The 19,390-nt window shown below is 40.8% G+C and overlaps 1 protein-coding gene across 1 annotated transcript; it reads right to left on the reverse strand.

Annotated features, from left to right (window-relative positions):
* Nucleotides 1–455: 455 nt before the first annotated feature.
* Nucleotides 456–7,648, reverse strand: FRRS1L (ferric chelate reductase 1 like). The gene is made up of 5 exons (XM_062568498.1): nt 7,438–7,648; nt 5,798–5,882; nt 5,219–5,357; nt 1,109–1,355; nt 456–628 (listed from the first exon to the last, which is right to left on the reverse strand). Exons 1-5 carry the CDS (start codon nt 7,646–7,648, stop codon nt 456–458), a joined length of 855 nt encoding a protein of 284 aa, XP_062424482.1.
* Between the last annotated feature and the right edge of the window lie 11,742 nt (nt 7,649–19,390).

Genomic DNA, 19,390 nt, shown 5'->3' on the forward strand with positions numbered 1-19,390 from the left:
AGAATCTGCACCTGGAGTTGTGCTATATGCACCAAAAGTGTCAAAAAGCGTTAAAATATTTCCCCAATTTTGCTTTTTGGGAGCAATTTGGAAGGCAATTTTGTTATTTGATAAGATATCCAACACTAAATTCTCACAAACATGCATACAGATACCCCCCAAACACACATACACACAAACACAGATTTTACAAAAGTTTTCTTTTTTAAGCAAGTAGTCCTAACTTTGAAAAAGTCTGCTACTTGTTTACTAAATTTTTCTCTTAAATGATTTGTCACCACTCTGCCACTCAAAGAAGATGTTATTTTCTTCTCCAGAGAGGCTAACTATGTTCAAAATCAGCTAGATGATGATGGTGGTGTGATATAAATTCCAATATAAAAGTGCATCATCCATCCATCTATCCATCCATCCTGAGAAACTTCCACTGACAAACTCTTGCTATTTTCCAGCAGTCATGGAGTTCCCATCAATAAATAGAAGGTCAGTGCAACAATGAGGAGCAAGCAGAACGGAGAAGAGAAGGTCTGATAGGCAGCTGATGGCATGAAAATGTCTTCATACTTGTAAATACTGACAACACGCTCTGATACAGGTGGTGAGTCTATGTCATGACGAGTTATAGAACCTTTAGTAGACAAGGGCAGAAAAAAAAGAAAACTGTCAGGTGCCTCTTTTCCATAACTTTATCAGCGAAATAGCTAGAGAGCCATGTAATTTTAAAAACTACCTTAGCATGCAATATCACACTGGCAGTGAGTACAGACATTTCTCTGCTTTCTGAAATTAAACTTCTAAACAAAACAAAGGAGATTTAAGTAATTAATAAACATTCTTCAAAGGAATTGAGATTCAGATTACAGTTGTGAACTGTTCTTAAACAAATTTAGCTTTGGAGAGTGAGGATAATCACACAGCCATGAAAACAGGACTTGTAAGACTCTGATATTCATCTCTTCTTGCATTTTACCTACTTTTAAAACCTCATGCTGCCAACAATTTTAGTGTATTTTGTAATTAAAAAAACAGTCTAGTAAGAATAATGCAGTAAAGGACATCTATAAACTTTGGCACCTCAGTTTCAACAGTATCACTGGCATCAACTTACCCTGAATTGCTGGACCCCAGGCAAACAAATAGTACCAACTCAAGTGCAGATCTACAATAGTTTCTTCTCGGGGAACATATACAGGACGCTTGAATCTACATGTTACACGATTATTTTCAAAAACCCCTTCTTCATCTCTAGCAGGATTTCTCTGGATTTCTTTAGCCCACTGACCAACATTATAAAAGTGCTGTATTCGAACTCTTCCATTATCATCATGAACACAAGCCATGACATCATCTCCTCCCTACAAGGTAAAAAAAAATATTTGGTAGAAATAAAACAAAAGTACCACACAGCATTTTCCTCATTCACTTGTATAATTTTCATTAGTCAGAACTAATCAAGATAAGGGGCTCTCATTCCCTTTTTCTAAGTTACACGTACACAGATGTTTTTTCCCCGCAGTATTTCTTCAGCCAGACTAGACGGCATAAAGTGAATAATAATATTTATTTACTCTTTCTATCTCTGTAATCTCTTTTTGATCCTCCTAAGAGGCAGTTTACCTAATCTGCATAAGTTACATGTAAGAGGTGATATCACCCTGGCATCACACAATTAACTGATCAGTAGAAGGCTGTTTTCTTTCATAATGTGTGAAATACTGGCATCCTGCTACAAAAAAAACTGGCAGTCTTGAATCTTATATATATGAAAAGTCCATGGGATTGAAATCATCATCAAGAAAGCAATAGAATTTAGTAAAAGAGAGGAAATTATCTACTAAATCTGGATAAACATTAGCATAATTGACTGTTTTTTCTAATCACTTCTCATATTCATTTAAGCAAGTATCACTTCTCATTTAATCTAAGAGAAAATGAAAAATGTTCAACAAATGGTAATGGAATACAGAACACTATAAAACACAAGAAAAAAGTAATCAATATGTACTTTTTCACATAGTGTAAACAGTCATCAAGTATTACAAAGAAAGAAAAAAACAGTGGATAGGAGATAGAAGTGTAAGACAATTGTTTGTAAAATTCATTCACATAAATATTATATTAATTCCTAGAACAGTTATTTAAGATAATTGTCAAAGTAGAAGAACAGTGTATCACTCAGCAATTACCATTAACTTCAGGAGTACTATCCTATCGAGGCCTTAATATCAAAGCTTTCACAGATATCAGTACTGTATTAAAAATAAGTCCTACCTCTCAAATACTAATGCCACACTGATGATGCAAACAATACTTGCTAATGTGATCATGTCTCAATTCTTTGTTACAGGGAAAGAGTAACAAAGGGTGCAGTTCATCCCAGATTATTGCTTTATGTAGATTTGTAAAAGATATGTGAAAAGTGAGGGGAAACAGGGGGCAACAGCTCATTCATGTGTTGTTTCTGGAGCTCTGTACTGCTGCAGGCAACCTGTCAGCTTCTGTCTTGAGCTCATCACTGCTCTCCATAACTTATTCTCCAAGTTTAATTTTTATACAACTGAGCACAAATCCCTCATTCTTAAGTACAAAAAGGCAAAAAGGCCAAAAAAATCAGGTTTATATTAAAAGGAAAGAAAAAAAGCAACTTGAATCTCAATTTATAGAATGAGGTTACAAAATCCTAACTAGGCACAAAGCCCAGAAGTGGAACAAGTATAATGCTCTCTTAGACAAAGAAATGGGTCACAGGACATTAAAAAAGAAAAAAAAAATCCACTGAGGACCCAAATACTGTTTTTCCCCTGAACACCTCTAGCTATCCAGGCCACATCATTTTGATTAGGGCCTCCAAGGCACACTCCACTTCTCATAGCCAAGTTGTTTTTACCTGGAGTAATTTTACCAGTACATTTTATGCAGTGCAGGATACCAAAACACCCTAGAAGTTATGAAAAAAGGTGAAGTCAGAGATGGAACAAGAAATGAAGATAAATGCCAGTTATTTCAGTCCAGCTGACTGATCTACACTAGAATTCACACACGGCAAATTTGGGAGCAAAACTATCTACTTTCAAATAGCTCTTTGTGACATGTGGCTTGCAATACACCTTATTCTTCATACTGGAGACATAGATGTAGCATTCTGCCTGATATGCTTGGGCTGAAAGGTAGTGTGTGCTTTCAAAGCTGCTCATCAGACAGAACCGGTGAGCTCCATGGACTACCAGCATATTCCCACTCTTCTATCACAAACTACATGCACTCTGACTGCTGGGAGACTCACCAGAGGCCCATGAGTTATGGTAGACTTCTTGGCAGGGAGTTTTGCCCAGCAGAAGTGCTCAGGTCTGAGGGCTGTCTTGCTGGCAGGTATGCCTTTCACGTTGGCAGTACGCCAAATAGCATATAGCAGCAATAGCTGCACTCCTGAGTGAAATGGGAAGGGGGAATGCAGATGTGATGGGCATGGGACTGTACTGGCCAGTCAGGGCAAAAAGTGTGAATGGACCTGGGAGTGAAGGGACAGACCATGGGAGCTGGACAGGCAGGATTGCAAGGGAGCATGGAGAGGGCAGGATGTTATACTGTAAAGCACGGGTGAGAAGTTTTTGATACAGAGCTTGACAGGTAAGTGCTGGTAAGTGCTAATAGTACTGACAAGTGTTAATCTCATTAAAGTCTATTTAACCATTGAAATTCAAATCTTTCCTTTAAATTGTTGATCTGCCTCATGGACTGCAGATATTCTGGAGTTAAAACTTGCTAACATGGTATCTGACAGCTTTGGGCCAAATTTTTAAAAGTGCTGAGCTGCTTTGAGGATCCTGTCAGGTATTTGCATTCTTATGAATCTAAATTTCTCTTAAAATGTGGCTGCAAAACTGTTCTTTATGACATTAAACATGAACAGCTCCTTAGGACATGAAAGACAAAATCACAGAATCAGTAAGGTTGGAAGGGACCTCTGGAGATCATCTAGTCCAACCACCCTGCTCAAGCATGGTCACCTAGAGACAACTTGTTGTCCACCAAGACTCCCAGGTCCTTCTCTGCAGAGCTGCTCTCCAGTAGGTCAGCACCCAGCCGGTACTGGTGCGTGGAGTTATTCCTCCCTAGGTGCAGGACCCTCCACTTGCCCTTGTTGAACTTCATGAGGTTCCTCTCCTCCCAGCTCTCCAGCCTGTCCAGGTCTCTCTGTATGGCAGCACAGCCCTCAGGTGTGTCAGCCACTCCTCCCAGCTTGGTATCATCAGCAAAGTTGCTGAGGAGGCACTCTGTCCCTTCATCCTGGTCATTGATGAAGAAGTTGAACAAGACTGCTATCTTTAGCATGCTTATTTACAGCATCATATTGAGACACATATACTTAGGACTCTCACATTTTCTTTCAATTTCTCATTTTTGGTCCGATAAAAAGGCTGCTAAATCCATGCAACTGTTCCTATTAAATTTTGTGGATCCTAGACTGGGACTTCTAAATACTATTATATTTTTTAGACTACTGCTTACAACTAAACAATAAATAGTCTTATCCTCTGACATAGGATTTATGACACAAATACAATTAAAGCACTATGAAAAGTAAAGCTTTTGAAAGAAAAAAAAAAGAGAATGAGCAGAGAATACAGTAAAACCATGAGATATGGAAGAAGTCTCAACAGGACTGCTTTGTAGAATACATATATTTAAATTAGCAGTAATCGTTTTGTCACACAGTTGTGCCTTTTCTGGAACACCACATAAGGACGAAAAGAAAAAAAGGATCTCCAAAGTTGAATAGTGAAATCCTCATTTATATTATTGAAAAGTAGCTGATTTACCTAAAAATAAAACTATATACTATCCAGTTTCTGATGCATATTTTGTCCAAGTAACACTGGCATAAAATGTTACAGGACACTTACAATGTGATTTAGTTTTATCTCTGAGGGTTTTTTTAATTACAAAAAAATAAAAGCTAATAACATTCAGATATTAACAGCTTAAGAGTTGTAATATTTAGCAAAGAAGGGAAAGGATATGGTACAAAGGATGAGACAGTTTTCTGAGAGCCTGGCTTCTGCTTCCAGACAGGCTAGTGAACTGTAGCTTGTTTTCAACAGGTCAGTTTTCCCTTGTATGCTCTCTTCATGACAGATAAATATAAACCCTGTCTATTCAGATATGTAAAAGTGTGCACTTTGTCAATATGAAGAACCATAAGAGTCATTAGTCTTACCATTTTCTTGTCTGAAGAAAATCCCACCGCCACCCAGCCATCAGTATCGGCACTCAACTCAAATTCAACATCAGCTCCTATTCTACGGTAACTTAGAAAATAGTCACAAGTCTCTGCATTACATCCAGGTTTACCATACCTAAATGAAATTGGAAATATAAATAACTTTTCCTTTTAATGTTCTGCTATGGAGATTAATTATTATGTTTCTCCTAGAAAAACTTAGATTTGGTATAATGCATTATACCAAATTTTGGTATAATTGGTGTAAAACATATTATGTTGCGCTATGCATAAAGCACCATTAATTACAGTGTTTATAGTAATTATTCCATTACAGTAAGGGTGTATAAAATTTGATCATTATGTTAAGCAGTTACAGACTGATGCAGGAATTACAGTTTTACTCTGTTGACTTTCCTAGGCCTAGTTTTGTAAGGCCTTCATAAAAATGCAAGAAACATGAAATAATCTAGTCCATAACCATGAATAACAAACATGTATTAAATTGAATAGGGAATATTCAGTAATATTCCTAATGCAAACAGAAAGATACCCCCACTTTTATTTCAGACTGACCTGAAGCATCCCTTGGTTTTTCCACAGTCATCTACTCTGATCTTTGCAAATGGATCCACAGGAGGAGCAGTAGGGAAAGGGTAACCTGCATAATCAGAATAAACTGTTATCAAATAGAATACAGAGAGTATAATGCAATACTGAAGAGAAACTGCTTCAACAGTATTTGCATTGTCTGCTGCTACTGAGTTGTTCAGAAGAGGGACTGCTTTATTGCGTGAATAGTTTCTTGCCCAGAGAGTCCTCAATCTTAGTTGAGACATCCAGGTACAAAAGTAACACAGGTAAATGAGAATAAAAATACTCCTAAATTTTCTACATCCATTAAGAGGGGAGAGTGGACGTTAGAGCACAGCTTTGCCATGCTGCAGGCAAGAAGTCTTCCACCAGCAACATAAGTTAAGGCAGCATGAACACAGAGGGTGGCAGTCAACTATCTATCGGTGATCTCCACTCAGCTATCTCTTAGCGCACTTCTGGTGCCCTTAGAAAATCTGTGGGGGAACTGAAGCAGAACCCTTAATCCTTAGCCGTAAGTGAAGGTATTAAGTATAAATGGAGGGCAGCAGATTGAAAGCTTAGGGATAGATACAGAAAAGACTTTAAAATGCCTTCTCCATTAAGAAATAAACTAAAGTGTGCATTGAATTGGAATGTAAAAGACTGAATGGGAAGTTATCAAAGATTCAAGGGTATCAAAACTAGGATTTGACTGCAATGGTGACCTACGATCACTTGTAAAGTTAAACACCCAAGAGCCAGAAAACGAAGAAGTTAAGACTTCAAGTATTCACTTACTATGGCACACTAATGAGACAGCATGGCCATTCGCTAACAAACCTTGACTTTCTTGACTCTGTGGCATGAATGTAGATTTTTTAACAGCATGTGCTTTTCTTTAGCCAACTGAAAAACAAAGCACTAGCTGTGGCACTAGAAAGCCTTCTGGAAGTGCTTCACTGAATGGGAAAAAAACCCTGCAGTTGCATAGCTACGGCATCTCCAGACAAACAGGAATGTTTATGCCCCCAAACTTCAGGCATCTGACAGCGGGAGCTCCATTTAGCTTTCCTAGGCTCCTGGCGTTGCCCGTTGAGAGGGAAAAGGTGCTGTGCACCCCGAGTTCAGGCATCCATTAACCACATCAGGAGACGAGGAAAATGAGCCACTCGGCTCACCAGCAGCATCGTTAAAAGATCAGCTGCAGTAAATCTTATGTCCTCGCTGCTTACCTTCTATTTATTCAAACGTATCAACCAGCTCTTTTCAGCGCAGCCTAGCTACACATGACAACTGGAGTTTTCACATTCTGCCATTTGTAACTCAAAAAAAAAGGGGGGGGGGAGTCTGATGTAAGTGCTGTGTTTCTTATCACTTATGACATTACGTGGCATTAAAAAGAAACACCGCTAAAACCAAGAATCCCTCAAATTAGCGGCCCGCGCCACCTCCTTCACGACTGTGCGAAGGGGCCCGCACCGCCCCTCTCCCCCTTCGCCGCCCCGGCCCCGGCCCGGCGGCTGGCGGCCGCGGCTCCCGCAAGATGGCGGCCGGGCGCTGGCCTTCGTGCTGAACCCGCCGCCTGGGCCCGGCGCCCCGCCGCCGCCTGCCCCGCGGGGCGCCGCCGCCGCGGCTCTCACCCTCCTCGGAGAGGTAGCGCAGGTCGTAAAACTCGCTGGCGAAGGTGCCGTACGAGGAGTCGTGGTGAGGCCGCGCCGCCTCGTCGCCGCCGGGCTCGCCGCCGCCCGCCTCCCGCCGCCCGCCGCCCTCGTCCGCCGGGCTGGCGGCGGAGCCGGCCAGCAGCAGCAACAGCAGCCGCCAAGCGCCGCGGACCGGCACCGGCACCGGCATGGCGGCGCGGGGAGGCGGCGGCGCCCGCGCGCGCCTCGTGCACGGCCGCCGCCTGCTGCCGCGCCCGCCGCAGGGCTGGAGGGCGGCGGGGAGCGCGGGAGGGGCGAGGGCGGCCCTGCCCGGGCCGGCCGTGGGGGGCCGCCCCCAAACCGGCCGCCGCAGCCCTGGTTTAGCAAAGCCCTTCCCCGCCGCGGGAGGATTTGATAAAGTCGCGCACGGTAATCGCGGGGTGAGCTTACCTTCCTCTTTAGTGACTGCTAAGATGGGACGGGAGGCACTGCACGGCTTGCCTTCGTTTCAGGTAAAACCGAATGCTAGCGAGATTTCGCTGTCCAGTTGGGTGTTCTTGCTTTACGTTTTACACACTGCAAGGTAACGGCAGCAATAGATATATACTCAAAACGCAGCAGAACTGGGGGGGAGGGAGGCAAATCTAGCTTGGGGCAGCGAAGCCTTGCTTAGGCAGTTAAGACTTGACACTGGACTCATAGCTGGAAGTTAAGGATATAAGCTGGAAGTTAAGGATATATCTGTATTATTTACTGTGTTGTGGTATCTGTGGGTTGATCACAAAGCAATGACCTGTCTGCACCTACGTTCACCGAAGTGGCTCTTCTGTCGGGCTTGGACTACCATCTTCCAGTTGTAACTGTACTTTCTTTTTTATATTGCTATACGTGATTACGCGTCCTCCTCTAAAAGCGCCTGAAAGAAGACAGAACAGCAGGAGGGGAATCAGACGAACATACTGCACACAGCAGCGTTCCGAAAATTAAAGGAACTCTTAAATCTGGGGGGTTTTTAGTGTTGATGACTAAATTAACTTTGTTTTTTGATGGGACACAGTGACTTCCTGAGGTCTAGGCTGCATTGAGGATAAGTTCATGCTCTTTGAACAATTGCTTGTGATACCAAAGTATTCTCAGCTGCATACAGTAGAGACATTAACTCACGTCTCTGGACTTTAGTCCATTGCTATTTTTCACTCCCAAGAAAGCAACAGCTCAATAAGGAGGGGAAAATGAAGAATGTACAAAAGCAATTTAGATCAGATGCAAATTCAACACATTCCTCAGTAGCATATATAAAAAGCTACAGAACACCACTAAGCTCTAATACAAAATAATGATTCTCTTCCCACCTCACTGAGCTTGACAACTTAACCATGCCAGTGGAAAACAAACAACAATATAAAAACCCTTGTGAATCAGGCTAACAGGAAGATAACGCTGCAGCTTATTCTTTCTGGCAATAATCAACTTCAATGACGGCCCCCTATCTCCTTTTCGACATAGCTATCCAACCGTTGTAGCGCCCGCAAAGCAGCATTTGCTCAGCAAGGGAACAGCTGTCAGCTGCATGCTGGGTTTTTTTCTCTCTAGAAACAAGCTTTATAGCACTTTGATGCAAGCAATGTTTCATAGTAATAGTAAACACTTAGAATAGTTAGCATATATTGCTTGTACTTTTATGACACCTATCATTTTAGCTCTGACAGCTAAGACACTATCTGTGATTTCAGTGGAGACTTTAAGCTGAGGATATGGCAAAGAAATCCTACTGTGTATGCCTACCTCCTATTAAACCCTTTAGAATAAAAGTTAAAAGAACTCCTGACATTCCCCCCCCCCCAATATTCCTTATTAAAACACTTCCTGTTTGCCTGAAGGTTGCTCCCTATTGCAAAAATGAGTTACTTCGATGAAGCAATGTCATATTTAGACTGCCAAAGCATTAATGAGTACCCTTATTTTCTCACAGGGAGTAGGCATAGCAGTGTTTCCAGCAGACAGGAAGGTCTATGCTGTAACTGATGATACTGTCTATGAGGCAGCAGTTCCGTAGGGAAAATCCTTACGTGATCAAGTAACTAAGGCTGCCATGAAAAAGCAGTAGCACAAGGAGACCCAACTGCAGTTGCATAAGCAGCCTTAATCCTAGAACTTCCAGACTTCCCAAATGCCTTTTTTTGCAGCTTGCACCTCCTGCTTACACTTTTCTTAGACGGAAAATATCTGTACAGCCTCATAGGAACTATATGCAGCAAGGCATCAATTACTCTAACAGTGGGAGTCCTTTCTTTCATTGAATCAGAGATCTAGTAATTTCCACCACTTCTGGTGCTATCATTGTTCTGCTTCAAGGGAATCCATCAGTCAAATTCCCTATGCACTTAGAGCATTTTCCTTCCTTTCTGTTCATCAGTTGCTTCCAGAACTGGAGACCAGGACCCCCCCCCCCCCACACCCACCCAAGGCTACCTACCTCTTCTCCTGGGGTCTAGCTGCAACTCAAAAATACACCTTTCCCCTGGAGGTTCATGCCTTTGGTAGTATTTGGACTAGGAATTAAAGCTTCAGGGGTGAAATACAGTTTACATCAATAGGCACTCAGAAAAAGTCTTGTCACAGAGTTTGGTTGCATTATTCAGGAGCAGGTACAGCTCTAATACTGGAGAGAGAAGAGGAATAAAATCCCACTGATAGTGAGGACTAATGAGCAAAGACTGGGGAAAAGTGAGTGACATAGGGCTATCGTGCACACGCATGCACCCAAACACACTCTTGTGCCTGCTCCCAGTACCTTGTCTGTGGCTTTGTGAGGGGATAAGAGAAACTGAGGTGCTGTGCATCAGCTTTGAGTTTCTGGTACTGCAGTTGGAGGTATGTGAGACAAAATAATGGGGGAGGTAAACAAAGAAACATAAAGTCATTCTTGCCTTTTTGTCTTCAGTAAAGCTGCACTCAGTGAGCTAAAATTACAGGACAGTACAGACCATTAGATTACAGAAACCCCTATTGCAGTGGTCTTTGTACTCACTCTTGGGACCACTTTTGCCAAACAAATTTCCCCTTTACTTCTGTGGTTGGTTACACCAGATCCTGCCTGCACCTGGAGTCCTTTGCCACTTCTGTGTGTCTCTAGCAGGTTTTCTCCATTGATACCGCTCATATAAAAGATCAGCTTCCTTACTTGGCTCTTGATAGCTCGTTACTATTCCAAATTAACTACAAGAAAGCAGAAGCTAGTAGAGTTCTTGCTCTGCTGCTTCTTCCAGTTACTTTCTCAGCATATACATACGTGGTTAAAAACAGCTTCCTAAAATTTAGGGCACCTGGTTATTTCCATCAGATGGCACGTACTGAAAGTTTAGTGCGTACTCACCTGTGGTTAGTAGCAAAACAACTCATAAGGCAACAGTTTTATTACAGTAACTCTGCAATAATCTGAACCAGAATTCATAACTTGTATACATTTTTTTCAAACCTTTGCCACAATCTTGTCCTGTAAGTAGTTCAATACAATGAATATATTTACTATACTAGTAACTTATCTTAGAGTATAATTCTTTTATTAAGCAACAGTACAAGTTTTAGAAATCAAGAACTCAGCCTAATTTCTTTAAGAAAATAGACAAATACCCATATGTGCAGTACTCCATCTGTGACTAAAGAATCATTGTTGTGCTAGTTACTTATAATCAGATATAGAAGAAAATATGCTAGGAATTCCTTGCAATCAGAGCTTTCTTAAGATGTTGCTTAAAAGTGATTGATGGAGGAAAAATGTCAAACACTAATTTGTTAAGAATATCTTTTATCAGAAAAGTTAAAACCAACTGTTCATTTTAGAACAGAAGCACCATGGAGGAAAAAGATGTGTGGTATTTCTGAAAACTATTAAACAAATAAATGAGTGAGCTTTTTGGAGGCTTGCCACGGCTTTGGGTCTTCTGGAGAAAGGAAAAAAAAATGTGAACTCTGAGTATGTTATTAATAATTCAAATAAAAACTACATCAGATCATTAGATTGTCTTCTGTCAACAGTGGTAAATCTTTCTTTTCCTGCCTACATTAAGTTGTGTATCTGGTCTTGCTCCAAGAGCATGCCTCTGCAGCCAGTACTGCTCACAACAGCACTCTTCCCGTAAAATTAATTCAGTGTAGAGAAAAAAAAAGCAATGTTTTTAAGTCCTCTTTCAAAAGCATAGCATACAGTAATGTGAAGACTAAGTCCAGCAGTCTTAGACACTATATCAGCGTAAGTTTTGCTTCAGTAAGCACTATGGAACCTTCCCAAAATATATTAAAACTGCACATTTTTTTCCCGTGTCAGTTTATATCAAGCAGCTTTTCCCCCCACCCCTTCCTTCCAAAAACTGTATTTTTACCTCTGGCACCTCATGCTAGCCCAGCATGAATGAAATGCTGGGAGGTAAATTTACCCTGAAAGCCAGATCTACCAGATGGTGGCACAATGTGCACCAGGAGGTTTTGGAGCAAAACTTTCCACGTTTTTAAAAAGTCCCTGTTACAAAGAGGCTATTTATAGTGTTATTCTAATAAGGAGCCAAAACAGAGCAGCCTTTTATTAGAACTTGCAATAGAGGGCATTACTCTGAGGCCTCCCCATGCATAAATACCATTTACTTATTGTGCAAAATTGGCCTGGAGAGCTGAAAATGCAGCTTGTATTAGCAAAGAGCTCATTTAGGTAGGAATATTTTAAAGAGTTCAAGTAGTACTGGCAGAATTCAATTAATTCCATGTGAGACAATGTCCTTTCATCCTAATTAGTTAGGAACTTAGAAATAATAATAATAATTTTAAACCCCCTGTTCTCTCATGAGAGCAATCCAAAGAGTTATGACAGAAGTTCCGTAACCTCTGCATAATGAAAAACATTCATTTAAAACAACCTAACTGATGCAGCTTCTGCCAAGGAAGCCGGGGACAATAGGCTGCACGTTGTCCCCTTCTGAGTAAAAGCGACAGGAAGGGACGCTTTGCTGTAAACAGCCTCGGGAAGGATTCCTTGGGCTGACAAGTTTCCTTTCTCTCAAGTTGATGTTGGTCCCCAGGAGAAAGGAGCTGCTGCAGCCTGAGCTCCGCAGTCCCCTCTGGCTGCCTTCTGCCTTCCTCGCTGCCCCACCACCAAGGTGTTGTGTGGTCCAGAGCTCCCAAAGCCCCGCTGAGCTTCACGCGTAGGTATGACCAGCTCCTTGCCTGCACATTTTTGAAATCCAGTTCCAAACAGGATGAGATATGCTCCTTTGCATCTACGAATGAGATACTGTCTTTTATTAGAGTTGCAAGCTTTTGGGAGTATGGGAGAAAAGAGAGGAAGAGAAAGAAGAGGAAGATATATGTAAGTTCCCTGGGATACAGCCCATACGCGCATAGGTGGCACTGGGTATGAAGAGAAAGACAGTTGGGGAACATTTGGGCAGCCATTCCCTAGTAATGTCTTCTCCCTCTTTCAAGACCATTTCAGGAAGAAGCCACGTGAAGAAGCCACTAGAGATCTTCTAGATCATGTGGGCATAGCTGGCAATTTACAGCAGTGCTTCATCTGTTGCTTAGCAAGTTAACAGGAACGAGCCTGGCTTCTGGCAATAGCACCAGTTAGCCACGGAGAGGCACTAAGTGACCAAAATACCGTGAGGTGGCTGAAAGGCTCCTGCTGAGAGCTCCAGCACATCCAGAACCTGGACTATTCTCTAAGATCCAGCAGGAAAGGGAACCAAGGGGACACGGTTGAAAAAGACTAGTGGCCCTCAGCAAGCTTGGAGCCTAAAGATTAAATGAGAGTTATTCTGTGTTAATTTTAAGGAACCAAAGAGTCATTCCTACATATTCTTGCTTCTGTCCATTATATTCATTCACTGAACATGTATAAACTCACTTAGGATAGCTACCAGCAATTAGAGGAATAAATTTAGCAAGACATACAGACAAACCAAAACATTTGTAGGACTGAAACAAAAACAAACTTCTTTATACTTATGCAGTAACAAGGTAAAAGCTTCTCGAGTAGCAAGATGATTTACACTGCAGAGGGAAATTAAAGTGAAAATTCTTGCCTTTGTCACAAGCTTCTCTCTATATATATCTCTTTATATATATATATATATATATATATATTATAGTATTTCTAAAGATACATCTATATTCATCATCTATATTCATTTGGAAGTCAGAGAGCTTAATTCAGGTGCTTAAGGGGATTCACTGACTTAAAAATAATCTGCTCTTTCATTCGTATTTAAAACAAAAGTTAGTTATACTGCAGGCTTTTAGTACCAGAGGTATACTCATAGAGAACAGTTAAGCCTCTGAAAAGCCTCGCTGCAGGTTTCATTAACATCCACAACGTGCATAAGTGCAATGAACACTGAATGCAGGAATGAACTAAATATACAACAGTTCGCTGTAACATAAGAAAGATCCCATAACTCTGTTAATGGCATAACAGCAAGAAACCTTGTAGAGCTTTACAAACATTTCATAATAGTATAGTCAACTAGGTTTAAAAAGATACTTTAAATATTTTAAATAGTAATGCCAATTTATATAAATTAAATTAGCCAAGTCAAGTTGTACTTCTTATGATGCCAGTGAAGCCAGTCTGACACAGCTGATCCAGAGATGTAGTGATAAAAAAACCCATAGTATTACTGAATAGAAAAAAGCATAGTGTAATGGCCAAGATTTAGAAATACATATAGCGTTAGCGTGTGGATAAAAACATCATATCTGAGAGTTGTTAGAGCAGAATTTGTCTCCCTGAAAAAGGATCTCTAATAACAGCTACTTATCTTGTTTCTACTAACCAAAAAGCCTACAAGTCTGATAAATGGTTAGGATTTCCTTGTTAAGATCTTTATGTGACCTTAAGATGTTAAGATACTTTATGTGATACCAGTAATAAATATTATATTTATGTCTTCTTGTTTCTACTGCACAGCCACTTAATATATCCTAAGGTTACTTCAATGTTTTTTGTGTAGATACTTAAAGTGATAAATCTAATAAAAAAAAAGTATTTAACTGGCTTATCTTCATTCAACAGTCAACATGTGCACAGAGCAAAGGTTTCAGACAGCTAAGGCATACGCTATGCCAGATCTCTTCCCTTACGCTTCAAATCAGTAACAGCATTTTATGAATTCTGAAGCCATTTAAATGCGTTTTTAACTTGATACTCTTGAGTTTTGTTCCAATGCTGTTGCTATGCCAATTTGAGTCAGAAACTCTTTATAGCATTTACTAGAAACAATATTCATCAACAGGGAAAAGGGACAACAGGGAAAGAAATCCAGACATCAATCTGGCACTTAGAAAAATCCACCCTCCAGTTCTGATATCCATTTTTCCTTGCATATGCACAGAGCCATCACCCTCCTATTTTAATACTTACATGTGTCAACACCTCCAAAATATTGCTGGGGCTAGCAAGAAAGCACTAAGTTGAAGCTTTCTTGCCACTAACTACAGGTAATAGTAGTGTTCCTCTCCTGGCAGCCAACAACCTTACCACACCTGGGGAATGCTAGGGCAAGATCCTTTTCCCACATGTCCTGGAAATGCCCAAACCCTGGCCCCTAAACACTGAAGTTCGGCTATGACCTAGTCGCTTTGACCTGCCATCTGAGTTTTGTTCTGGACATCCCTAAGAGTTTAGCCATGTTACAGTCAAAAGAGTAAGTGTTAGGCAGAGATTCGATGGTTTTGTTTTCCCAGCTCCAACTAGCCCCTCCAGCACGGGGTTAAAGTTGTATAGCAATATTGCTTGCAAAGAAGCACAGCTATTTCCATGTACATTAAACAAACACTGAGATATTTCATGAAAAGAAGTGTTAGTTGAAGTATTTTTAGGAATATTTATGCTGGCTCTAAAACAGCATAAAGCAAAAACAAAAAAAAATTATCAGAAAGAAAAATATCAATATTGATACTTTCAAAGGGAAAACCAAAACAAAGGATTTCAGTTTTCTTATTCTGTTTAGGGAATCTTATTCCAGCATTTTGCTCAAATGCAAACATAATACTGTTTTCACTATATTGGTATTTATTTTGTCTGCCATTATCAATATATTTTAGTATCACTAGAAAACAGTTCTGATACTTTGCATAGTTTTTAGCTTTTCATTCCAAGTCTGAAGAAAGTTTTCAAAACACTTTTCCGCAGCAGAACAGAAATTCCTGTTTCTGACCAGCTCCTCTCTGAAAAATCAGTATATGCTGAAGTTAGGGTTGCCTGCAGCCACCCCAGCCCCTGCTCCATGCACACGTTATGACTCAACTTTTAATGACAATCACACATTAGCTTTTCCACAGAACCTGTCCCTTTTGACAGCTTCCAATGAATGAAACAGTTGAGCAATGCTTATTTTTATCTTCTCTTGTATTTGATCCCTGTTTTTTAGGTAGCTGTCAGAAGCTTATTTATCTACTTTTTAATACTTATGTGCGTCCTTTCAGCCATGTCTCTATATTTAGAAAATTGACCTTCAGAACTACAGTGCAAAGATAGACTATTTGTAGAAAACAAATTTTACTTTAAGTTCCTGATTTTGTTAAATAAGGGACCTAGTAAACATTTTGCTAACATTTCTCATAAGGCAACCGGGAGAATTGTGAACGCTTGAGATGTAGCATTGGGATTTCATCTACTGGAAAAGAAGGCAGTTTTTCCTCACAGCACCACAGTTTTAGCGGAGACGCTTACCTTGCTGCAGTTTGCAGAGGAACACTATCACAGGGCTTGCAAATAAAGCATTTCACAAGATACCTGCCTGTGAGCCTGACAGGCACTTGCATGGACAGCAGGGCCTGTGCTGATAATTGCTGGCTTATCAAGACATCAGCATATATATAAGCAGGATCAAGACACACACATTCTTTCTTCCTTGGTTGTCCTTTGCTATCATCAGGAGTCTGTTCTCCTTATGTTTCTTTTCTTCTAGTCCTTTCCAGTATGGGGAGGGTTTGACAGGTTGGCTAGTATCTGACCTCAAAGAGGCAACTTACCCTAGCCCAAGTGTCCTTTCCAGGCTTCACCGTTCCTCCCCTGCAAGGCTCCCTGCTCCCTCCTGCCATTAGATTACTCGAAGCAGAAAATCCTCTCCTGCCCGCTGCACACGACCATGGCAAACAGCAACTCACTTACCCCGTTGTTTTCTCTGGCTGACTGAGTGTACTGCTCAGCCAGCAGAAACAGCAATGCTGATAGTCTTCCAGCATAAGAAACGTGCAGGTGAAACCTTTGCTACTTAATACTTTCACACACAGTAGAAAAACATTAATATTTTCAAAGCACTCATTTCTCCACTTCCCAGGAAGAAAGAATAAGCTAAACTTTGGGGATGTGTGCAGAAAGATGAATCTTTGGCCTTGCTTGCTATTTAATAAGGCTTCCCATTTGCTTATGTCAACTCATGTTTATGGCTCACTCCCATAGAAGATCTCCGCAACTCAGCCCGCAGTAAGTATGGCTCAGTCACAGAGGTGCACTTCATTCACTAGTACTGACCAAGTTCATTTCTCTCTCTGGCATGATGGGTGAGCAGTGCTGCTGGTCTGGTAATGAACACAGGCGCCCGGGGCTCATATTTGACCAGACGGACGTCCTTCAGGGGAGCTGCTTGTGTAGCATGACACTGTCAGATGCTTGCACTGTACTGCAGGTGAGCAAAAAGCAAAGAGCTCATGAGTGCACTTGTGTATGGGCCCACAGGATATTTAAAGTGATTCCAGCTGTTCACTGCTTTGCTTTAATCACATAACTTCGGTTTCTATTTTCTTTTAGGACAGTAATTATGCTAGCTGTCATTGAAAAAAAAAACTAGGGGACTTAAAAACTGGGGGACTTATAAAAAAATTTTCCAAATATTACTCACATTCACTTAAAAAAAAAAAAAAAAAAAAAGAAGAAAAGAAAAAGAAAGAAAAAAGAATCTGCCCATCATGCCTCTTCTTCTTTCCCCATGTTACTACAGAGGTAGGTACCACAGGAGTAATGTCTTGAACTGAAATCATTATTTATAAACTATTGATTATTGTAATATGTGGCCTCCAAATGAGATCAAGGCTTCAGTGTTCTAGGCAGTACAACTACATGGATATCATGAGTCCCTGCTGTAGGGCTCGCCATGTAACGAGGCAACAGATCATAATTATCCCTGAAATATTACTCCCAGCTACTTGTTCAAGGTTCAGATGTGCCAGTAGAGTTCCCTAGAGTGCGACATTATCAAAAATCTCTTGGGGAGCTGACTCCACATGCTGAAAGGGAAGAATAATATTTCAGATAGCAAGAGTGACAGAATTTTAAGAGATAATAAGCATTTAAATTCAACGTAAGACATTTCTCTGTAGAGTTTTTAGGATGGATCATAGCCAGGCAGATAAACTATTTAAAAGCTCCTTTAAATCAAGGCTATTAACATACAGAATTTTTCTCTTAATTAAAATCATCCTCCTCTTCAATCATATCAGAAAGTTAGTGATACAAGATGTAATTTATTTTTCTGTTTGAAAAAAAAAATTTTAAATTTCCTTGCAGAGAATCATGTCATTAAATGTAATCTATGAGAGAAGATTAACTTGAAATGAACTGCTGCACTAAGTCTTCAGCTAAAGGTCTAGATAGCTGCCTTCTCAGCTTCTCAAGTGTTTAGTTTTCAGACCACAAGCAATAACCAAAGACTATAAGCAATAACCAAAGGAAAAACTGTTCTTCTCAGAAATTAGCTTGCATTTAAAACGGTTTCTTTCTTTGAGCTCTTGGAAGCAAAATGGATGAAAAAGAGCCTATCGGTTTCATATTCAGCTAAGCCCTTAAGTGAGCCCTTAAAAGGGAAGATAGCGCTTCAGTACCAACAGCAGCATATGAACATGCTTCCCCGCTTTACTGAGCTAGGACCTTAAAGCTTTGTCTGTCCCCAGGCTTCCCTCTTCCCTCCAGAAGAGTTACCAACTCTTTAGCTCAAGTTATCTGATTATAAAAAAAAGAACACCCGGACTCTACATAGCAACTTTGTAGGCAGCTGCGCTTCAGCAAGGGCCAGATCCTCATGCAGGGCAAGAGCCAGACTGAAACCTGCCCGCTCAGATATCCACTGAAAGGGGATTTGCCCAACAAAAAGATTTAGCTCTGCTTGCAGTTTGGATATGCTGATGTTAGGGTTTGAAACCTCACTGCACCTCCCACACGGTGCTAAGTCTGCCAGCTAAGAAACTCTAACCCCAGCAGGAAAAAATATCACCATCTGACAGTTTTACCAGTGTGAAACAGTATTTCTCACAAACTTTGAAGAGGTTCAGTGGGGCAATTGTGGTGAAGTTGAAGATGCTGGAATTGCTAGATAAGAGGTTGCAGGTTCATTTACCAAGCTCCTGTTTCTTTGCTCTTCTCACACTTTTAGTTAACTTCTCTACTGTGGACCAATCTTCCTTCCCAAGTTAATACTGACAGAACTGGTAGATCCACAAAATGGAGCATCTATAGTAATATATCAAACACATTGGTACCGTGATAGATGAGTTTAATACAGCCTTGCACAAACTCAACTGCATTGCTTTGGCCTGGGAACTTGGTTAGTCAGCTTCCATGAGAAGTCCTTTCTCAAACTGCAGAAAACATGAAAATAGTTTAGAAAGAGGCCCATGTTCTTTGTGGTGTCTTGAGTAGCACAGTGTCAAGACATCTTACCTTCTCATGATGTCCAAATTACCTCATGATATCCCAATACCTCAGCCAACCAGTGCAGAAGCAGCAAATAACCAACATCTGCTTGATGTAGTGGAATGGTCCCACACAACCACCCATCAATAGAGCCTGGTTCTTCTGTGCTCTCCTTGGCATGCTTTGCATGAAGTATATATGTTGTCCTACTGATCCGTACAGTTCTGTACTCTGTACCTGTGTACAGAGCAGCATCCACCTTTTTAAGAGAGG

The sequence above is a fragment of the Rhea pennata genome, chromosome 2 (assembly GCF_028389875.1).
Source record: "Rhea pennata isolate bPtePen1 chromosome 2, bPtePen1.pri, whole genome shotgun sequence".
NCBI lineage: Eukaryota > Metazoa > Chordata > Aves > Rheiformes > Rheidae > Rhea > Rhea pennata.

Coding starts and splice junctions, on each gene's coding strand:
- FRRS1L (XM_062568498.1), bottom strand. CDS start 7,648: ATGCCGGTGCCGGTGCCGGTCCGCGGCGCTTGGCGGCTGCTGTTGCTG. Junction 5,358..5,797: donor AAAACCAAGGGATGCTTCAG/GTCAGTCTGAAA, acceptor AATTTCATTTAG/GTATGGTAAACCTGGATGTA. Junction 1,356..5,218: donor TTTCTTCAGACAAGAAAATG/GTAAGACTAATG, acceptor TTTACCTTGTAG/GGAGGAGATGATGTCATGGC.